Source organism: Molothrus aeneus, chromosome 2 (genome assembly GCF_037042795.1).
Source record: "Molothrus aeneus isolate 106 chromosome 2, BPBGC_Maene_1.0, whole genome shotgun sequence".
NCBI classification, from domain to species: Eukaryota; Metazoa; Chordata; class Aves; order Passeriformes; family Icteridae; genus Molothrus; species Molothrus aeneus.
Window position 1 is genome coordinate 26,299,505 of NC_089647.1, and position 16,477 is coordinate 26,315,981.

Genomic DNA, 16,477 nt, shown 5'->3' on the forward strand with positions numbered 1-16,477 from the left:
CAGAGTAGGGCACGGCTCGCGCCCGGCGCTTCCGGTGTGCGGCGCGGCGCATGCGCGCGGGGCCCGGCGTCAGCTGATCCAGCGCCTCCTTTGCCGCCGCTGCTGCAGGGACTCGGGCGGATTCGGGCGCGCCGGGTCGGCCCAGGTGAGACGCTCGGGCCCCGCGCCCCCTGTCCCGTGCCGCTGCCTCCGCCGCTCCCGAGGTGCGCCCGGGGCTTGCCCTCCTCTGCGTTGAAGGCGGGGGAGGTCGGCTCTCGCCGCTCTCCGCCGCGCTTGGACCCTGCCCGGGCAGGACGCGGTCTCCCCGCGGAGCCGCTCGCAGAGGGAGCGCGGCCCCAGCTCTGCGGAGCGGGTGTCGCCGGGCCCTGGCCCTGGGCAGCCGACCTTCACGGAGCCGTGTCCGGCAGGGCAGCCCGCGGGGGCGGCCATGCGCTTCCCCGCCCCGCTTCGCCGGGAGCGGAGACCTGGAAAGCCGAGCGGCCCCTGAATGAAAAACCTCAGAAGGCGCCCACTGAGATGCTTTAGGGTTGTGCCAGAATTCCTTACAGAAAAGGAACGGGGTGATAGCGGCCGGGTTCCAGTGCCAGGTCATCCCACCATCTTGAGTGGGTGGATCTGAGTCTCTGGGTGCCTGAGCGCAGCCCAGCAGAGAGCGAGCAGCGCGGCTCTGGAAGGGGAATGTTGCTGCGGGCCTCCCACTGCAGCCCGACCGCGGCAGAACAGCCCCCCTTTTGTTTTGCAGTTGAATATCCTGGTGGCGCATCAAATGTGCCTCCTATTCCTGCAGCCAGTCGCAAAACTCTGCCTTAGATGAGGTGTTCCAAACATCACCCTTGGCATTCACTTGGAGGCAAGAGAGAAATCTTGCATGACTGGATTCTGGATGATTTTCCAATGTCACAGGTAGCTGTGACATTGGAATATGTGGCACTTATGTGTCAAGATCTGTCCATTCTATGCAGCTGCCCATAGTGATTTACTTTCTTAGGAAGAAAGTAAAATCTTTCTTCCTGAAATTTTACTGTCTTCCCTCAGAGAAATTGCACTCCTGTTGGGCATAAAAGCAATTTGGTGATCGTTTTATTCATTGTAATGCAATACTTCAGCAAAGTACACTGGCTATTTGATCTAGCATGGTATTTCAAATGCTAATTCTGCTTGCTGAAGTGGAGAGGGGGTGGAAAAGTAGGAAAACCTGGTGACAGACTGCACGAAGTGATTTATTAGCAAGAACATGCCAAATACCAACTGGCATTTGCAAATGGAAGTTTGAGTAACTGAGGCAGATCTGTGAGTTGTGGTGTATTTGTGCTGTATTTCTGCACTGTGCAGATCTGCAGCAGCTGAATGTTTGGCTTCTCTGTGTGGTACTTCCAAAGCCTTTTCAATGACCAGCAAATATACATATGTAGTAATGTCTACATTTCATTATTTTCTATGTAAGAATATGTGAAGTGAGATCACAATCTACAGGTCTTTGTATTACCAAAAATACTGCAGAATATTTTTGATGTGCCTGTCAGTCTGTATTGTAAAGTCCTCTGGGAAACCTTTATTCTTTATGTGGGGGGAAAATTAGTCTTTATTTTGTGATCAGGTGGTGAAGTCTGACATTCAGAAATACTAAATCACCATGGACATCAGCTTGAGAGAACAGGGAAGGAGAAATTAAGGCAACAGTGGAAAATGGTTGCTGGCATCAGCTGACTGTTCAAAGGGGGGTTGAAGTCTTGTGTTGCAATAGTAACACAAGATCTCTGTTTCCTGTAAATGCTGCCTTGTCATTTTCTAAATCAAGAATTCTTTTCTGCAGGTACTGGTAATAGAGTTGAGCCATGAGTGATTAGTATTGCTTCATTTTTATAGAGCATTAGCTTAAATTTAGCTTTTGTTTTGGTCTAAGTATATATTAACAGTTTTATGCTTTATTGGCCCTCATTTACAAGGTCTGTGGGCCTTAAGTGTCCTTCTCTTATCTAATTTTTTTCCCAGGATGACTTCATGCCTTTATCTTCCAGACTTGCATGGGTGCTGGTGTTACACATTGTCATCCAAAGCTGCTATAATCCAGCAGGTTACCAGATGATTCCTCTGAATGATACCACTTTTAGAGGCACTGTGCATTCCCCCTTGTGTTTTGATGCCATAATGGTTTGTCTTGGGGTTCTCAAGCCCTGAAAGTTTCTACTGGTGGGTTTCCCTCGTGCTTTTAAATTGCATGTTTGTGACTATGGCTGCATTCCTAATTACTCCTTTAGAAAAAGGATTACAGGATAACCTAGTTGGGGTCTTTGGTTACTTTGATGTTGACCATAAAATGTTGAATGCCACTGCTGACCAAGTAGTAATCTCTCTTTTTTTCCTGTCTTTTTAAGAAAACCCTACAAAACACAAACCATGCAACAACCCAATGCTACATTGCCTGACATATAGTCTTTTCTCCTTGCTTGTTTCATTGGTTAAAAATTGGGGGATTTCAGACTTGGAAATACTGAGGCATTGTTGAACGATGGTATCCATGTGATTTTTTTTTTAGGCCTGAATTTTGCCAAAGAAAACAGACCATGTAGTCAACTGGAATATCATGCTCATTCATTCTTACTCGACATCTTAAAACATGTGACTCCTTTAGCCTTCCAGCTGGGCAGAGAGAAACAGGGTCCTACTCCAGCAGAGGAACCAAAATGAATTTAAGCTTTTCAGCCCTTTTTTTTCCTGTACAGAATAAGCCAATAATCACCTAAATGTCCAACATGCAGAACTGGTTTTGACTGGATCTTCTGTTTGTCATTGTTGTATCTTCTTTTATGGTATAAAAAGCTTTTTGCTTGTCTTTGATGTGCTCACTCCATTCTTCCCTTTGGGAGTGGACAGCTAAGCTTATACCAAATTCTTGGGTTTGGTCATCTCCCATGGCATTAAGTTCTGCACCTGTAAATATTTTTTGTTTGTTTGCTTTATTTCATCCAAGCATTTACTTCTCCTGCGTTTGTCAAGTCTCAAGTTCAACACTCCCATGTCTCAGAAACATTGACCATTTGCTGCCAGCTTTTTGGATGTCCATACATGATATGGCTGTTTTGACAGACTTTGCCTTCCAAGGCCTGGCTTTAGTGAAATGATGATACACTTACAGTGAAAACCAGTAAGATGTATATGAATAAATCCTGAAAGTCTTACAGACCTTGTTACTACCACTTCACCAAATGGCAGATAGAGACCAGTTTTAGCTGCTGAATTTATTTGCTTGCTTCATCAGCTTGACTCTGAGCTTGTGTAATGGTAAAATTCAGTGTCACTGCTCACTCTGTTCAAAAATAATTTGTCTGACAGTGGCCTCTCTTTTAATTTTGTCATAGTTTACGTTTTGGGGAGTCTGTTATGTTCAAATCAAAAGTAATCAGCAAGGACCAAAGCTAGTATGGGAAGCTGCCCCAGTTAACCCAGACTCATGGTGCTGAACAGGTAAATGAGCTAGAAAACCTGCTGGAAATAGGCCCATTGCAGATACAAATGCTTGAGAGATGTGGTGTTCCAGAGGGTCTCTGTAATATAAAAGCCTTATCTTTGCCCTTCCCAAACAATTGAAAAGTGCTCAAGTTGTAAGGGTTCTCATAGCCAAGATGAAATGTTGGTGCTCTGGCGAGTTTCAGGTGACCAGTCTGCCCAGCTGTGTTTCTGCCAGACAGCATCCCCTGAAAAATGCCAGAATGTGTGCTGTGAAGGTGCTGTGTCCCATCTTCAGGCTGCTGTAAGCCATGCTTGCTTACTGAAGTGGTTTGTGGTGGTTCATGTAAAAGAGAGGTGGTTTGGATGTCTGTGATGCTGATCTGTGTTCTGTGCCCTAAGCATGAAGAGCAGTCCTGTTGTGGTTGGGATGGTTGGGCATGAGGAGATACAGAAAGGATGTGGGAAAAGCCATGGACTTCATAGAGAGACGGCTGTGCCTTTATGGGAATAACATATTATTGCTGGACAAAAGCTTTCAGGTGTGCAAATTTTGTGTAAGAGCCTGAAAAATGACTTGACAGTTTTTTAATAGCCAAGCAAAGAAACTGCATCTTCCCAGAATTCCAGTTCGTGGGGCAAATGTTTGGCCCTTGTTCTTGTTACACTGTATCATTACTTTATTTCCCAGTCTGAAAGCAAGGCCTTAAAAAGCAGCTCTTCAGAAAAACCCTAAGATGGTATTTTAGACTAACTGCAGACTATATTGGTAAAGATGGCTAAATAAGCAATTCTGTTATGTGAACTGTCTATAGATCCTTAAAATTTTGAGGGTTTTATCATGGGATAGATTTGCATGAGGCTGGTAGATATTCAGACAACCACCTCAGTATGTAGTTTCAACAATGGTAAAATCTAATATGTTGGAAGGCCTCTGACTGTTCTAAAGAAGCTGTAAATACTTCAGGTATTATTTTATTTGAACAAGATTTCCAAACGTAGCTTAGCTTGCTTTAAAACATGAAGATGCAGTTTTTCATTACAGGAAAAGTCAACCTCAACTTAATTTCCTTTTACTGGAATCCAGTGCCAATAGGTGTGCTGTGATTCCAACCAGGTGTTTCATTATACCAAAGGTGCTATAAAAGAGTATTTTTATCTGCTAGGGATGTTGGATCTTTCTCAAAGACTTTCATGCAGACTCACTCGTGGTTCAACTCTTCAAACTAGCTATCAAATACCTTGCATAATAAACTCAAGATTCCATAATATCTTTACTTTAAAGGTAATCTGAAACTTAGGTGTAATGATGAAATGCTTATTCCAAACTCATGCTCAGTATTTTAGCTATTACACCTGGGGAGAAGGGGTTAGGCAGTAGTGAGGCTTATAGAGGAGACAATGTATTTTAATGAGCCCAAACAACTTGTGTGATTCTGTGTGTGAAACTGAGCCTGACTTAAAAATCTAGCCATAGTTGTTTTGTCAAATTGCACACCTTTTGTCTGTTGATGTAAGATCTTCAACTCTTCACAAGTCACTCTGCTGAACTGTAGTAAAGTTTGCTGTTATAGTTGCTTACAGCTGCGTATTAATTTCATTTTAATATTTGTCATCTTAAAGGTTAGAGCAACAAAAAGTATTTCAAGTAACAGTGCCAAATACACCTGGAAATCAAGTGACTTTTACTTAATAAAAGCTAGGGTAGATTTTAGTTTAGCAGTAACGTTAGGGAGGTTAATGAAAACTGTTCATCTAGAGGAAATGACTGAGCATTGCACTGAGCAGATGGCTGCAGAACTTTTCAGCCCTAGCAGCTAGATGACAGGATCAGGATAAGAAAGAAGGTCACTGTAGAACACAGAGATGAATTTTGTGTTAGTGTTCTGTAGTATGGTTTGGATTTCAGTTGCATTAGATCTTTCTTTTGTGTGAAAGTCTATCAAGCCAAAGGGCAGAATGTGTAGTAGGCTGAAAGGAATGTCAATTTTTCACAGTAATAAAATTGTGAAGCAGTGTAGCAAGTAGGAACTAAGGAGAGGCTCATCAATTTCCTCCTCTGGAGAAGCCTCAGCTGAGAGGAAAAAATTGGTATAGAAAACCCTATTATAGAAACTGTAGCATGTGAGTCAGTTGATGAACATTTTTTCACATGGACAATGTGGTTTTCTCTAGTAACAGGAGTTTAGGGTCTTTATCAATTCTAGATATTGCATGATAGCTGTGTTTGAGGTTTGAAGGCAGCTTATCTACTGAGCTGATCAGATCATCAGTGGGTCAGAGTACTTATGCAAAGGACACCTTGCCAGCCTTTCTATCTAGTTTTATTTTAGCTGCTGACTTCCTAGTCATGTTCAAACAGCTTTGTTCTAGTATTGTTCTGGGCTAACTGAAGGAATTTCCCAAGCTGCTGAATAAAAGCTTGGGTGCTTGAGTTACAGCTTGTAGTGGTGGTATATCTTGCATGGACAGACTTCACACCCTTGCTTTAGCAATATATAATTCATGTTGTATGTATGTATCAAATATAAATATATTGTTATATCTTTAGCTTGTTTCAAGGCATGATGTTTATTTAAAGTATCAAACTTGTATGTATTGGCATGCCCACAGCTAAGTCCTCATCTGTTTTTAGGAAGAGGACAGGAGGAGCTTGTGGTGGACTTCATGAATTCAGTGTTGCATGGTCTCACTTTGTAGTGAGTGTGTAATCATGTGCTGCAATGACAGAGGCAGCATAATTCTCTTTCACATGGATTTATGTGTACATGTGCTGAGTGAAACAAGCTTCATGTGAGAGGAGGGGGCTTATAAGAACCCAAGGAGCAAGTTATGTAAAAGATAAATGGTCTTGTAGGGTTGCAGATGGGTCCACAGTATGTAGCTGAACATTAGTCAGGCAGGTTCTCGATTTATCTAGAGCTGAGATGGCCTCAAAGTGCGCTGTGACAACTGAAATTGTATTAATAACAAAGTGGGAAAATGTCCATATTGCTGAGTATAAGAAATATTCTTTCTAGCTCAGAGCTTGTGGCAGGAAGGTTGGTGCTGTTCACTTCACAGTGTCTGTGTCATGAGAAGACTGAGCCTCGTGGTTGAGTTGAGCACAGGAGGTGACTCCTGCCTGGTTTCATTAGAGTGCAGGTGACAGGTTGGAAGGTGTTTGGTGTAGCAGAGGCTTGTGCTGCCATACAGAGGGACCTGGACTGGAAGAATTGGCTGACAGAAATCCCATGAAGTTTGACAAAGAGAAGTGCCAAGTCCTGCACCTGGGGCAAAATAACCACATATCCTGCTACAGGCTGAGGACTGAGTGCTGAAAAGAACTGGGGTCCCCAAGCTGGACATCAGCTGGCATTGTTCCCTTGTGGCAAAGGCAGCCAGCACTATCCTGGGCCGTGTTTAGAAGAATCCTGCCAGCAGGTTCGGGGAGGTGGTTTTCACCTTGGTTAAACTTGATGGAAACCACATCTAGAGTGCTGTGTCTGGTTCTGGATTCTCCAGTAGAAGAAAGACGTGGCTTAGGGGTGTGCATCCAGACAAGGGCCGCGGAGACTGTTAAGCATTTGGAGGCAAGAAAAGAGAACTGGGATTATATAGCCTCAGGAAGAGAAGGTTCTGAGAATCTTATTGTAAAATATATAAACACCTGAGGGGAGGGAGCAAAGAGGACGAAGCCTGACTCTTCTCAGTGGTACCTGTTGAAGTAACATGACACAGTGGGCACAAACTGAAATACAGGGAATTCCCTTTAAATGTAGGAAAACACTTTACTGCAGGGGTGTCTAAACACTGGAACAGGTTACCTAGAGAGTTGTGGTGGCTTCATCCTTGGAGGTAATCAAAATACATTTGGATGTGGCCCTGAGTAGCCTACATCAGCTTGCTTGGAGCTGGGAGTTGGAAGTAGATGATTGCCAGAGGTGCCCCTGAACCTCAGTAATTCGATTGTTTGGTGACTGAGAAATCTGGAGTAATTTTTCCTGCTGTCTTGTAGTAAAATTACAACTCTGCATACTGTGAAGGAGCAGGTTTCCTGAGAATACTATTGGGCTTCCTTTCCCAGTGACCTGTGTTAGAGTTCTGGGCGTTTTGTTTCTTGTGGGACAGTATCCCAAGTTCTAGGTATGAAAATGCTGCCAGACTTCTGCATTTGTCTAGTAATTCAAGCACTGTATTTTTTATTTTTTTTTACTACTTCCTCTTAAAGATATCATCTGTTAGAAGGGGAAGTTTAAACTGTCCTAGTTACAGGAAATCTGTGGCAGTGATTATCCGGTTATTTATGAGGCCCTTGCAACAGATCTTCATGCAGCTGGACACTGGGATTTATGCACTGGGCCAGAGTCTGCTCAGGTGAACACAGTGAATGGCAGCAGCCTTGAATCTGAAGCATCTCTCCAATGAGACACTAAGCTGATTGTCCAGTGTGGGTGGTGATCTTTACTATCCTGTAATGTCTAGGTTTTTACTAAGAAGAGGAGGGGGTATTATTTTCTTTGGAAAACTCTTTGGCTGTATTTTACTGTTTTGGCCTATTAAGCTTTCCTGGATATCAAATGTAAGGGCTGATATTCTGACTCTATTTTTCTATCCATGGAAATCAAACCACATTAGTCTGTTTCAGATGTACTAAAATCTTTGACCTTCAAGTTCAAAGTTATTCCAGCAGAATGATTCCTACCATTGATGACTTACTGATGTAACACTGCTGCTTCCAAATTACTGATACTGATGAGTTATGGTTAGTGTCTAGGCTTTTGTGGCAATTTGAAGTGTTGGTAATCCTAGAACTTGCAAAGATAGACTTGAGAAGTTGTGAAGACTGCAGGGAACTCTTCGGCTTCATGCAGGTTCTTGGGGAGGGATCACACAGCTGCCCCTGTTCTGTTCAGCGTGCGGGGCAGTGCCTGTCGATCTCTGAAAACAGATTCCAGCAGCTGTCACTCAGGGTGGCACAGCTCCCTGCTTTGTTGGGGTGCTGGATGTTGAGCAATTGCCTTAGTGCTTCTGCTGGCCAGGGGAAGGGCTTCTGAGCACAAGGAAGCCCCACCAGACTCCTGGAGGCAATCAATACTGTTCAACGTGCTCAAGCAATTAGTATTGCAGTTTGCTCAGCGCCTCCCGGTGCAGTCTGTTGTTAAACACTTGTTCTGTTAAGCTCTTCCAGAGCACAGCACACACTGACATGGCTGCATTACCCTGGAGGGCTGGCAGGTGAACAGATCCAGCAGAAAACATGCACCTCTTTCAAGGATATTTGTATAGTTGTATGCACCATTCGGGACATTGGAATTCCCAGCTTTGTAGGAGGCCCTTAATGCAAATGCTAAAGCCTTTTAATTTTTCCTGCTCGGCCCTGTGCAGTCGGGAGAGCACAGATGGGAGTTCAGCTGGGCTCGAGGTGGCTGGAATTGCTATTGCGGCATTCCTCGGTGCTGGTGGGAGAGAGAGGCAGAGAGAGACTGATGACTCATCAAGTCAGGTGGTTGTGCCTCTGCTGTGTGTCAGAAATTTCGTTCCCCTCTGCAGCAGCTTTCTCATCCCTCTGTGTAGGGGCACTGGAAGGACGATTATTTTGCAAGCGGTGATGCTTCACTGCTGAATTCTAGCTTTTTCATTGGGCCTCTGGGTTTTTGGTACTCCCTGCTTCTGCAAAATAAGGTAAGGAGCTGGGTTTGATAAAATTGTTGTAATTTTCTTCCTTGCTGAAAGAAGGCTCCTAAAAATCTCACTGGAGTCTGAATGTTGAAAAAATCTTGTATTAAGGTAGTTCGTAATGTAAATTCTGTGTCTAATCAAGTGTTAGATGCAAAACCCAGGAACAGTGAAGCAAAATGGGTTTCTCCAACGTTGAGAGCAGGGCACTTACATTTTTTAGGCTACTGTGTAACCAGATTACTGTGCTGGGGAGAAACTGAGATAGAAAGCTCAGGTTATGGGGCTCTTTCTTGTTTAATTAGGACTTTAAAATCAGTGTAATAAATCACCTTTTAGTCAGACAAGGTTCTACTGCAAGCAATACTTTGATTTCTGGTACTATTAATCAGAATATGACTGCTAGAGCTAAAGAGCATGTTTGAAATCAATTAGTGAACTGTTTTAGATAAGGAAGATAGAAATTGTAAAGGATGCAAGATGCATCTTTACTCATAAGGGAATTAAAATTAAGCTGATATCCTATGTAGGTGTGCTAGTGGACTTTTGTAGGAGGGAATTGCATACAGTGCCGAATATCTTGTGTTGGCAAGAGGCCTTTCAAAGGCCTCAGGGGCTCTGTAGATTTCTAGAACGGTCAGCTACCATGGCTTCTAGGGTACATATATGCTTTATGGAATTTCATTTTCTCTGAGTATTGGCAATGAAAACATCTCACAAGCTAGGAAGGTAAGGCAGCGTTTCGGTCCTCACGGACTTTTCCATATAAATTGAAAATCTGTAGTGCTTGTACACAAGCACAAGAAAATGATGCAGAGATAAATAACAGCTTTTTTTCCCCCCTAATTTGTATTCAGTGTTTAAAAAAGTGTAGCTACTTAAGAAAGAGGTCAGCCTGGCTGGGTGGGCACTGGCTTTGTGTAGACTGTACTTTGGAGGTATAGCAGAGGTAAAGGAGAGAAGGAGTTCACATCTTTAACACTTGAAATAGTTAATAGGTGTGTGTTTCAAAGCTCGTGCAGATGCTAGAGATCATGGTCAAGACAGGGCTTATTAGTGTGTTGCTAGGTGGTCTAGTGGAGGACTCCCCTGCTCTACTTGGCTTGGCCAGTAATTTGGAAAGGTGGCTGTAGGAAGAGAGAGGAAGCAGAGCAGCCACAGGAACAGGAGAGGCAGATGCTGGCTGTCAGGATGCTGCCATTTAACTGCAGAATGGCTGTTCTGAGGTTCTCTCTTGCCTCCCTAAAAGGTAAAGAGTTGCTTCAAGCAGGTTTTGATTATGAAGAAAAGTTAATTTAAATTGAAACTGGCCCAGTGTTCCTGCTTTTCCTTGCCTTTGTAATTTGACTCTTTCATATGGGACGTTGTCTAATTGCCAAGCTGTGTCACTGATTCAGTTAGGAGAATGTGGTTTGACTCTCTACTGTGCTTTTAGAGGTGTTGATAGTAAGACACTGGACATTGTTCTGTTCTGTTATATTGGAGTAAATGTTTAATTTGAATTTATAAGAACAACTGCTTCTTTCAATATGAACAGCAATTGTGCTTGAGTTTTAGTTGTTAAAAGCAAAAAAGATGAGATTGTTGTGTTAGTCAGATCAGAGCCAGCTCATACCAGCTGCTCAGGAACTGCAGATTGCCTTGTGAGGACCTCCCCTCTGCCATTTGTCAGAGGAGGCATTTGAGAAAAAAAGCAGTGAAATTAAAATTGTCTCCTGGGTCTAAACACCAGGAAGTGTGAAAGATAACCTATGGCTATGGAGAGTAGAGGGATCTAATGGATATCTGGCTTAGCCTTTGGGCTCAAGACCCATTAGCAGGTCTGCTCCAAGCTGGTGGAGACTGAACCATGATCAGCTTCTGTGGAATAAATCAGTGGCAGCCATGATAGACATTACACTCCACAGAGACATGGAGCCTGGGGGAAGCTATTCCTTCAGGATGAAGAGGAGTTTGGAATCATTGGAGATCTTCTTCTTAAAGAGCAGTGCCACCAATTTGAAACTTATAGATCAGTAAAGAGGCTGAGGGGCAGAGGATTTGTATTGCTGTGTTAAAAAGCTGGAAAGCAGTTGTAGGTTTTCAAGAATAGCAGAAGTCAGCTACTGGCTCCCAAAGAATAGGCAAAAGCATATCCTTTAATTGTACTGGAAAGGGTGGCAATGGAGTTGCTGTCTTGGTTATTATAAACAGAGCAGGTTTTTAAGCCTGAGTATGCCTTTGTATTTGCTGTCTTGTGGAAGATGCTGGGTTAGATTAGGCTGCTCTCAAAGATTTGAGTGTGAGTGTCAGCAGATGCCTCGCAGTTCATGTCACCAACCCAGGGGCCTTGCTGCTGATTAGCACAGAGGCCTTCTGTGCTGGGGCTGCACCTTTCACCAGTGCTGTGTCCTAAGGGTGTCTGTACAGGAGAAGAGGGAAGAGTGTGGCCTTGCAGTTCTCTAACACCCATCAGTTTCCAAGGTAACACACAGCATGGTAAGGGCTCACAAAGCAAAACCCTTAAATCCTCTGATCCGCACTGGAAGCAGGACAGCCCAGCTGCCAGCCACAGGACAAACAAGGATGGAGGAAGTCTCTTGATAAAACAGCTTTTCCAGTGCCAGTTGTTTAGATTTGTTAAACAGTTACTGGCATGAGATGACAGCCTGCTGTTTAACTGTTGCAAGTTGAAGGGGTTTGCCCATTATTCAGCACAATTCTTCTGTAATGCTCCGTGGGTTTCACTGAGAGCAAAGACTGCATAGTATGTAGCTGTGAGACACATAGAAAAGATTCACATCTTTGTGTGCTGGTGCTTCTGAAAATCTGTGTTTCTTCCTCTACATACTGTGATTCAGCACCTTAAGATAGCAAAAATTGAATTTTCACAATTAATATTTGTAGTATTGCATTTTAGAGACTGGTGGCAGTAAAGCGGACCCAGAACATTCTCTTGCTCACTCAGAATCATGGAAAACTCCATATTTTGAAGGAGGGTAATGAGATGTGGAATACTAAAGAGATTTTCTGTCATTTAAATATCCTATTTCCAAGCTTAAAGACAGTGCAACAGTGTTAGGGCATTGTTCCATTGCATATTTTTCATTCAGTAGCATTCTGTAGAGCATATTCTGGGGTGATGTTCTACCCCTGTGTTTCTACAGTAAGGAATCTCAGTTATTTTGTTTGTTTAAATCAGTTACTTTTTAATTTTTACAGCTTTAAAATGAGTTAAAAGTGCTTAAGGCTAATGGCGCTTCTGGCTATGAGTTTAGAGTTCTTTTTAACTGAAAATAAGAGAGCAGAGGGAAGAGGAGGAAGTTACTATGTGTGTGTGTTCTTCAGGACTGACTCTTATTTTTTTCTTTTATTCAGTTGAACAGGCAAAATGGACTTCTCCAAGCTCCCCAAAATCCGTGATGAGGACAGAGAGGCTTTTGTTGGCTATGTTTATGGAGTCTCAGGACCTGGTAGGTATTATTTTGTAAAGGCAGTAATAAATTTTGTTTTATCTAGGATCTTGTTAATCTTCACTTGAAAGCAGAGAAGTATAAAAGAGCTCTGGGTGGTGCTTTTCATCTTTTTTTTTTTGGGGTAGAGGACTTCAAGAAGAATTACTGACTTGTAGTCAAACTATTAAAAAAACTGCTAACAAGATGTTACTATTAATTAACCTTTTTTTAAAAATATAATGAGCAGAAGCAGGCAGTTGAATAAAAATAACAATAATAATAATAACAAAAGGTAAGCTTTCTGTATGAGAAAAAAACCCTTGCTTGGAAATCTGCAGGGCCCAGTGTGCTGAGATTCACTAAAAGGGTATGAAATAAATAGTCTGTTCTCACTGAAAGTTTGTCCCTGTGCTTTCTGATATCCTCAGTCCCTGTCAGTGTCAAGCTGTTCTGTTTACTGCACCATGGGCTGGGGGAGCTCAGCAAGGAGGCACAAGAGTCAGGGAAGGTGATAGAATGTGGTGATAGAGCAGCTGGGAGAAGGAGGACTCTTCCTTCATCTTTATCAGCTGAAATAGTTTAGGCTCTGCTAGGAACAGCTTTTGAATACATGGAGACTCTACTGGCTTTTCTGCTCTCTCCTGCATTCTCTTCAGGAGCTGAAGGAAAGGATGGGAATGTGAGAACAGAAGATTAGCAAGTTTTTTTGTTAACGCAATGTATTTGATGAATAAGAAATTCCCTACCTATATAGGCACAAGTTTTCTGACTGCAAATTCTGTAACTGCAGAGGTGGTACTTCAAAAAAATTTTAAACTGACACAGCTTTCTTTTCCAAGAAGTGGAAAATGTATTTTTGTGTAAATATGTGACTCTTGTGTGCGTTACTGTGATCATAATCTGCAAGACATAATAAATTTTATTCTAAAGCAGCCAGGACTCCGGATATGACCCGCTGAAATCTAACTCAAAGCACCAAGAAGTTTCACGCCCAAAACATGCTGCACAACAATCTTCATCTGTTGAAAGTTAATTTAAGTGTCCTAAGATAGACAACACTTTTCTACAAAAAATAGTATTTTTTTAAAAGCTTTCTAGGCATCACTTTAGATGCAAGCAGGTGCCTTGGCTTGATCTATCCATGTTTATGTCAGCATCCAGATGCTACCAAGGTAAACAGAAGCTTAAGTGACTTGAAAATGCTGGCCCCCAACCACAGGTTTATGTAACTACCAGGCATTGAGTGAGTTTTGCCATTTTCTTGTGTGCTTTAATTTAGTCAGATGAGAATGTGGCCTAGCTCACTGCAAGGGAGAAATGCCTATAGAACTTGTTTGTCAAAGTTTACAGCATCTCACACCCTCAACGTTTGCAATCTGTCAAGACAGATAAGAGAAATTATGGCCTGAATTGTCCTGTGAATTACTACATTCTCATAGTGTCCTCTTCTTCTGGAGAAAGGACAGAGTGAAAACTGTAGGAAAATTTATTCTTTTTACTTATTCTTTTTAACTTATTCTTTTTAAACTAGAAATACCAGGAGTTGTGGCATCCTTTTGTGAAGTCAAGAGTGTGTGTCTGATATGGGTGAATACCAGGTTTATGCTGTGCAGTTCTTAGAGACTTGTGATGGGTAAATTTCCTGAGCTGCAGGGAAAATAACTCACCTATGTGCTTGTCTTTTGCAGTGGTCACAGCCTGCAACATGGCAGGTGCTGCCATGTACGAGCTGGTGCGAGTGGGACACAGTGAGCTGGTGGGGGAGATCATCCGCCTGGAAGGGGATCTGGCAACTGTCCAGGTGTATGAGGAAACTTGTATCCTTTTCACTGCTCCCTCTCTGCTGCCAGATACTCTGGGTTCTGGCAGGACATCTGTTCTGCACGTGTTTTGTAAATTTTAATGGGTTTGAGGTGAATCTTACCTTGTGTAGCTCTGTAGCAAGGAGACTTTTTTTGACTGGGAATCAAAGTGTACCTTAGAATTCAAGTGCATTTTAATGCCTCTTTGTAAGGCAGTTGACAAGTGTCAACCATAAATGGCAAACCTAAGCAATATTTTTTGCGTCTTTGTCTTTGCATTTGATAACTGTGCTTGTATAATGCTTAAATAAGAAATGTGAAGTGGGCAGGATGCCTTCTTTTGGACAGAGTATTTTGCCAAGCATAACAGATTACACTTTTTCTGCTGCACTAGGCTTACAGTAACTTGGTCCAGCTATGATGCAGCATATATTCTAAAAGCTAGGCAACATAAAATGTATTTTTTATTACATATATATATATATATGAGAAAATGTCAAAAAAGAAGTCATAAAATTTGAAGGCAGGCCTCTTTCTCCCTCCCAAGGGGGCTGTGTTTATCTGTAGAGCCTAGGAAAAAGGCTGTGCTGGCTCCTAAACCTTGGTTCTAAGGGAGCTTGCTGGCAAACTGCTGACTAGGTCCTGTCTCTGCCTAATAATTTATCATTTTAGATGGCATCATTGTTACAGTATCAAGTAGCTTTCCATCAGTACATGGAGCAAGTTTGAGTATAGTTTACTTTTAATCTCGTGTTGAGAGGAAATTTGGTCATAGGCCTCTCTGAAGTCAACTAGTATTAAATTTACTGAGTTTGTGTAAGTTTTGGAGGTTTCTTTTGTATTCCTGCAGGCCCTTCTGCCAAAGTGCTGGCCCTTTGCAGAGAAAAGCCCATTGTGCATCCTTTGAGCTCAGGTAGTGCACAGACCTGACAACTTGATACGAGACAGGAGGGCAATAGTGCTGGTCTTAGACAGAGTCCTTTTAAAATTAGGCTGCTGTTGAAAAAAGCTGTGCAAGGCTCAAGATCAAAACAGTTGTGCTCTCTAAGCAAATTCTGAAGTGGAAAAATTCCATATTTCATAACATTATCTGACTTAAACAGCCTAATCTGTTTTCTAGGTTTGAAGATGTAAGAAATGTGTGATGTTTTGTCATCTCACTGCCTGGCACTTGAGTGAACTCATCCATATTAGCTGACATTGGTTGCCAACAACAGTTGACTTGAACAAATGATCATAAAGCAGAATATTTGCCACTACTTGGCCTCTCTAGAGGATGGTGAACTTTGCTGTTTGGGGAAATTCAGAATTTAGTATAAGGCTACTATTCCTATGTTACACATCAGCATTTGCTTCTCAGATGCTGATGTGTAACATAGGAATAGTATTACCTTAAAGTCAGAAAAGAAGGTTGAGAGTATGATGTGAACCTGATGATTTCTGCCTGGTTTCTTTCCCTTGTTCTGGATGAACTTTTCCTCAGCAAAATCTGTAGCTGGTGTCTCTGTAGGAGATCCTGTGCTCCGTACTGGGAAGCCCCTATCAGTGGAGCTGGGGCCTGGCATTATGGGAGCTATTTTTGATGGTATCCAGAGACCTCTCTCGGACATCAGCACCCTGACCAAAAGCATCTATATCCCTAGAGGTGTCAACGTGTCAGCTTTGAGCCGAGATGTCAAATGGGACTTCACACCTTCCAAAAATCTGCGGGTAGGTTCTGACAATCCTTTGTTCCCCTCTTGCTCGTCTACCCCCAGAGCTTAGCTGGAGCAGTGTGCTAAGGCTGTGACTGCTGGCACCTGTGGTTAATGCTGCATTTATTGAAGTTGGCAAAAAGGAGTGCTAGGAAGTCTAGCACATGTATGAGACCAGATGGGGATCACCAAAACTTACTTGATATAACTTACAGAGTTTTGATGTATTTACCAAACCATAGAGAAACTTGTGCAATTGCAGTGAGCATTAGCAGGAGCCGATACTACCTGAGCAAAAAGAATGACTGCAGCACACATTTTGCAAATGGTGAAGGTACCCTTAGAGCTGGAAAATATCATGTCATAGCCCTTTGCAGCATCTTTTTTCCAGCCCTGCAGGTTAGCATATGCTATCCTTTCTCTTCTTAGCACATTAGGTTGA

General features: G+C 42.6%; 1 protein-coding gene across 2 annotated transcripts in view; it reads left to right on the top strand.

Moving 5' to 3' along the window:
• The first annotated feature begins 30 nt into the window (after window positions 1–30).
• The window catches only part of ATP6V1A (ATPase H+ transporting V1 subunit A), a 31,656-nt gene continuing 15,209 nt past the window's right edge, over window positions 31–16,477 (top strand). The window contains exons 1-4 of one of the 2 annotated variants that reach the window (XM_066572136.1): window positions 31–145; window positions 12,463–12,557; window positions 14,228–14,356; window positions 15,837–16,051. In XM_066572136.1, the coding sequence (XP_066428233.1) occupies window positions 12,476–12,557; window positions 14,228–14,356; window positions 15,837–16,051 (426 nt within the window). In that variant the 5' untranslated portion in view covers window positions 31–145; window positions 12,463–12,475. Of the gene's footprint in view, window positions 146–8,973; window positions 9,112–12,462; window positions 12,558–14,227; window positions 14,357–15,836; window positions 16,052–16,477 lie in introns of those variants that run through there. The other variant, XM_066572135.1, reaches the window with a different exon arrangement.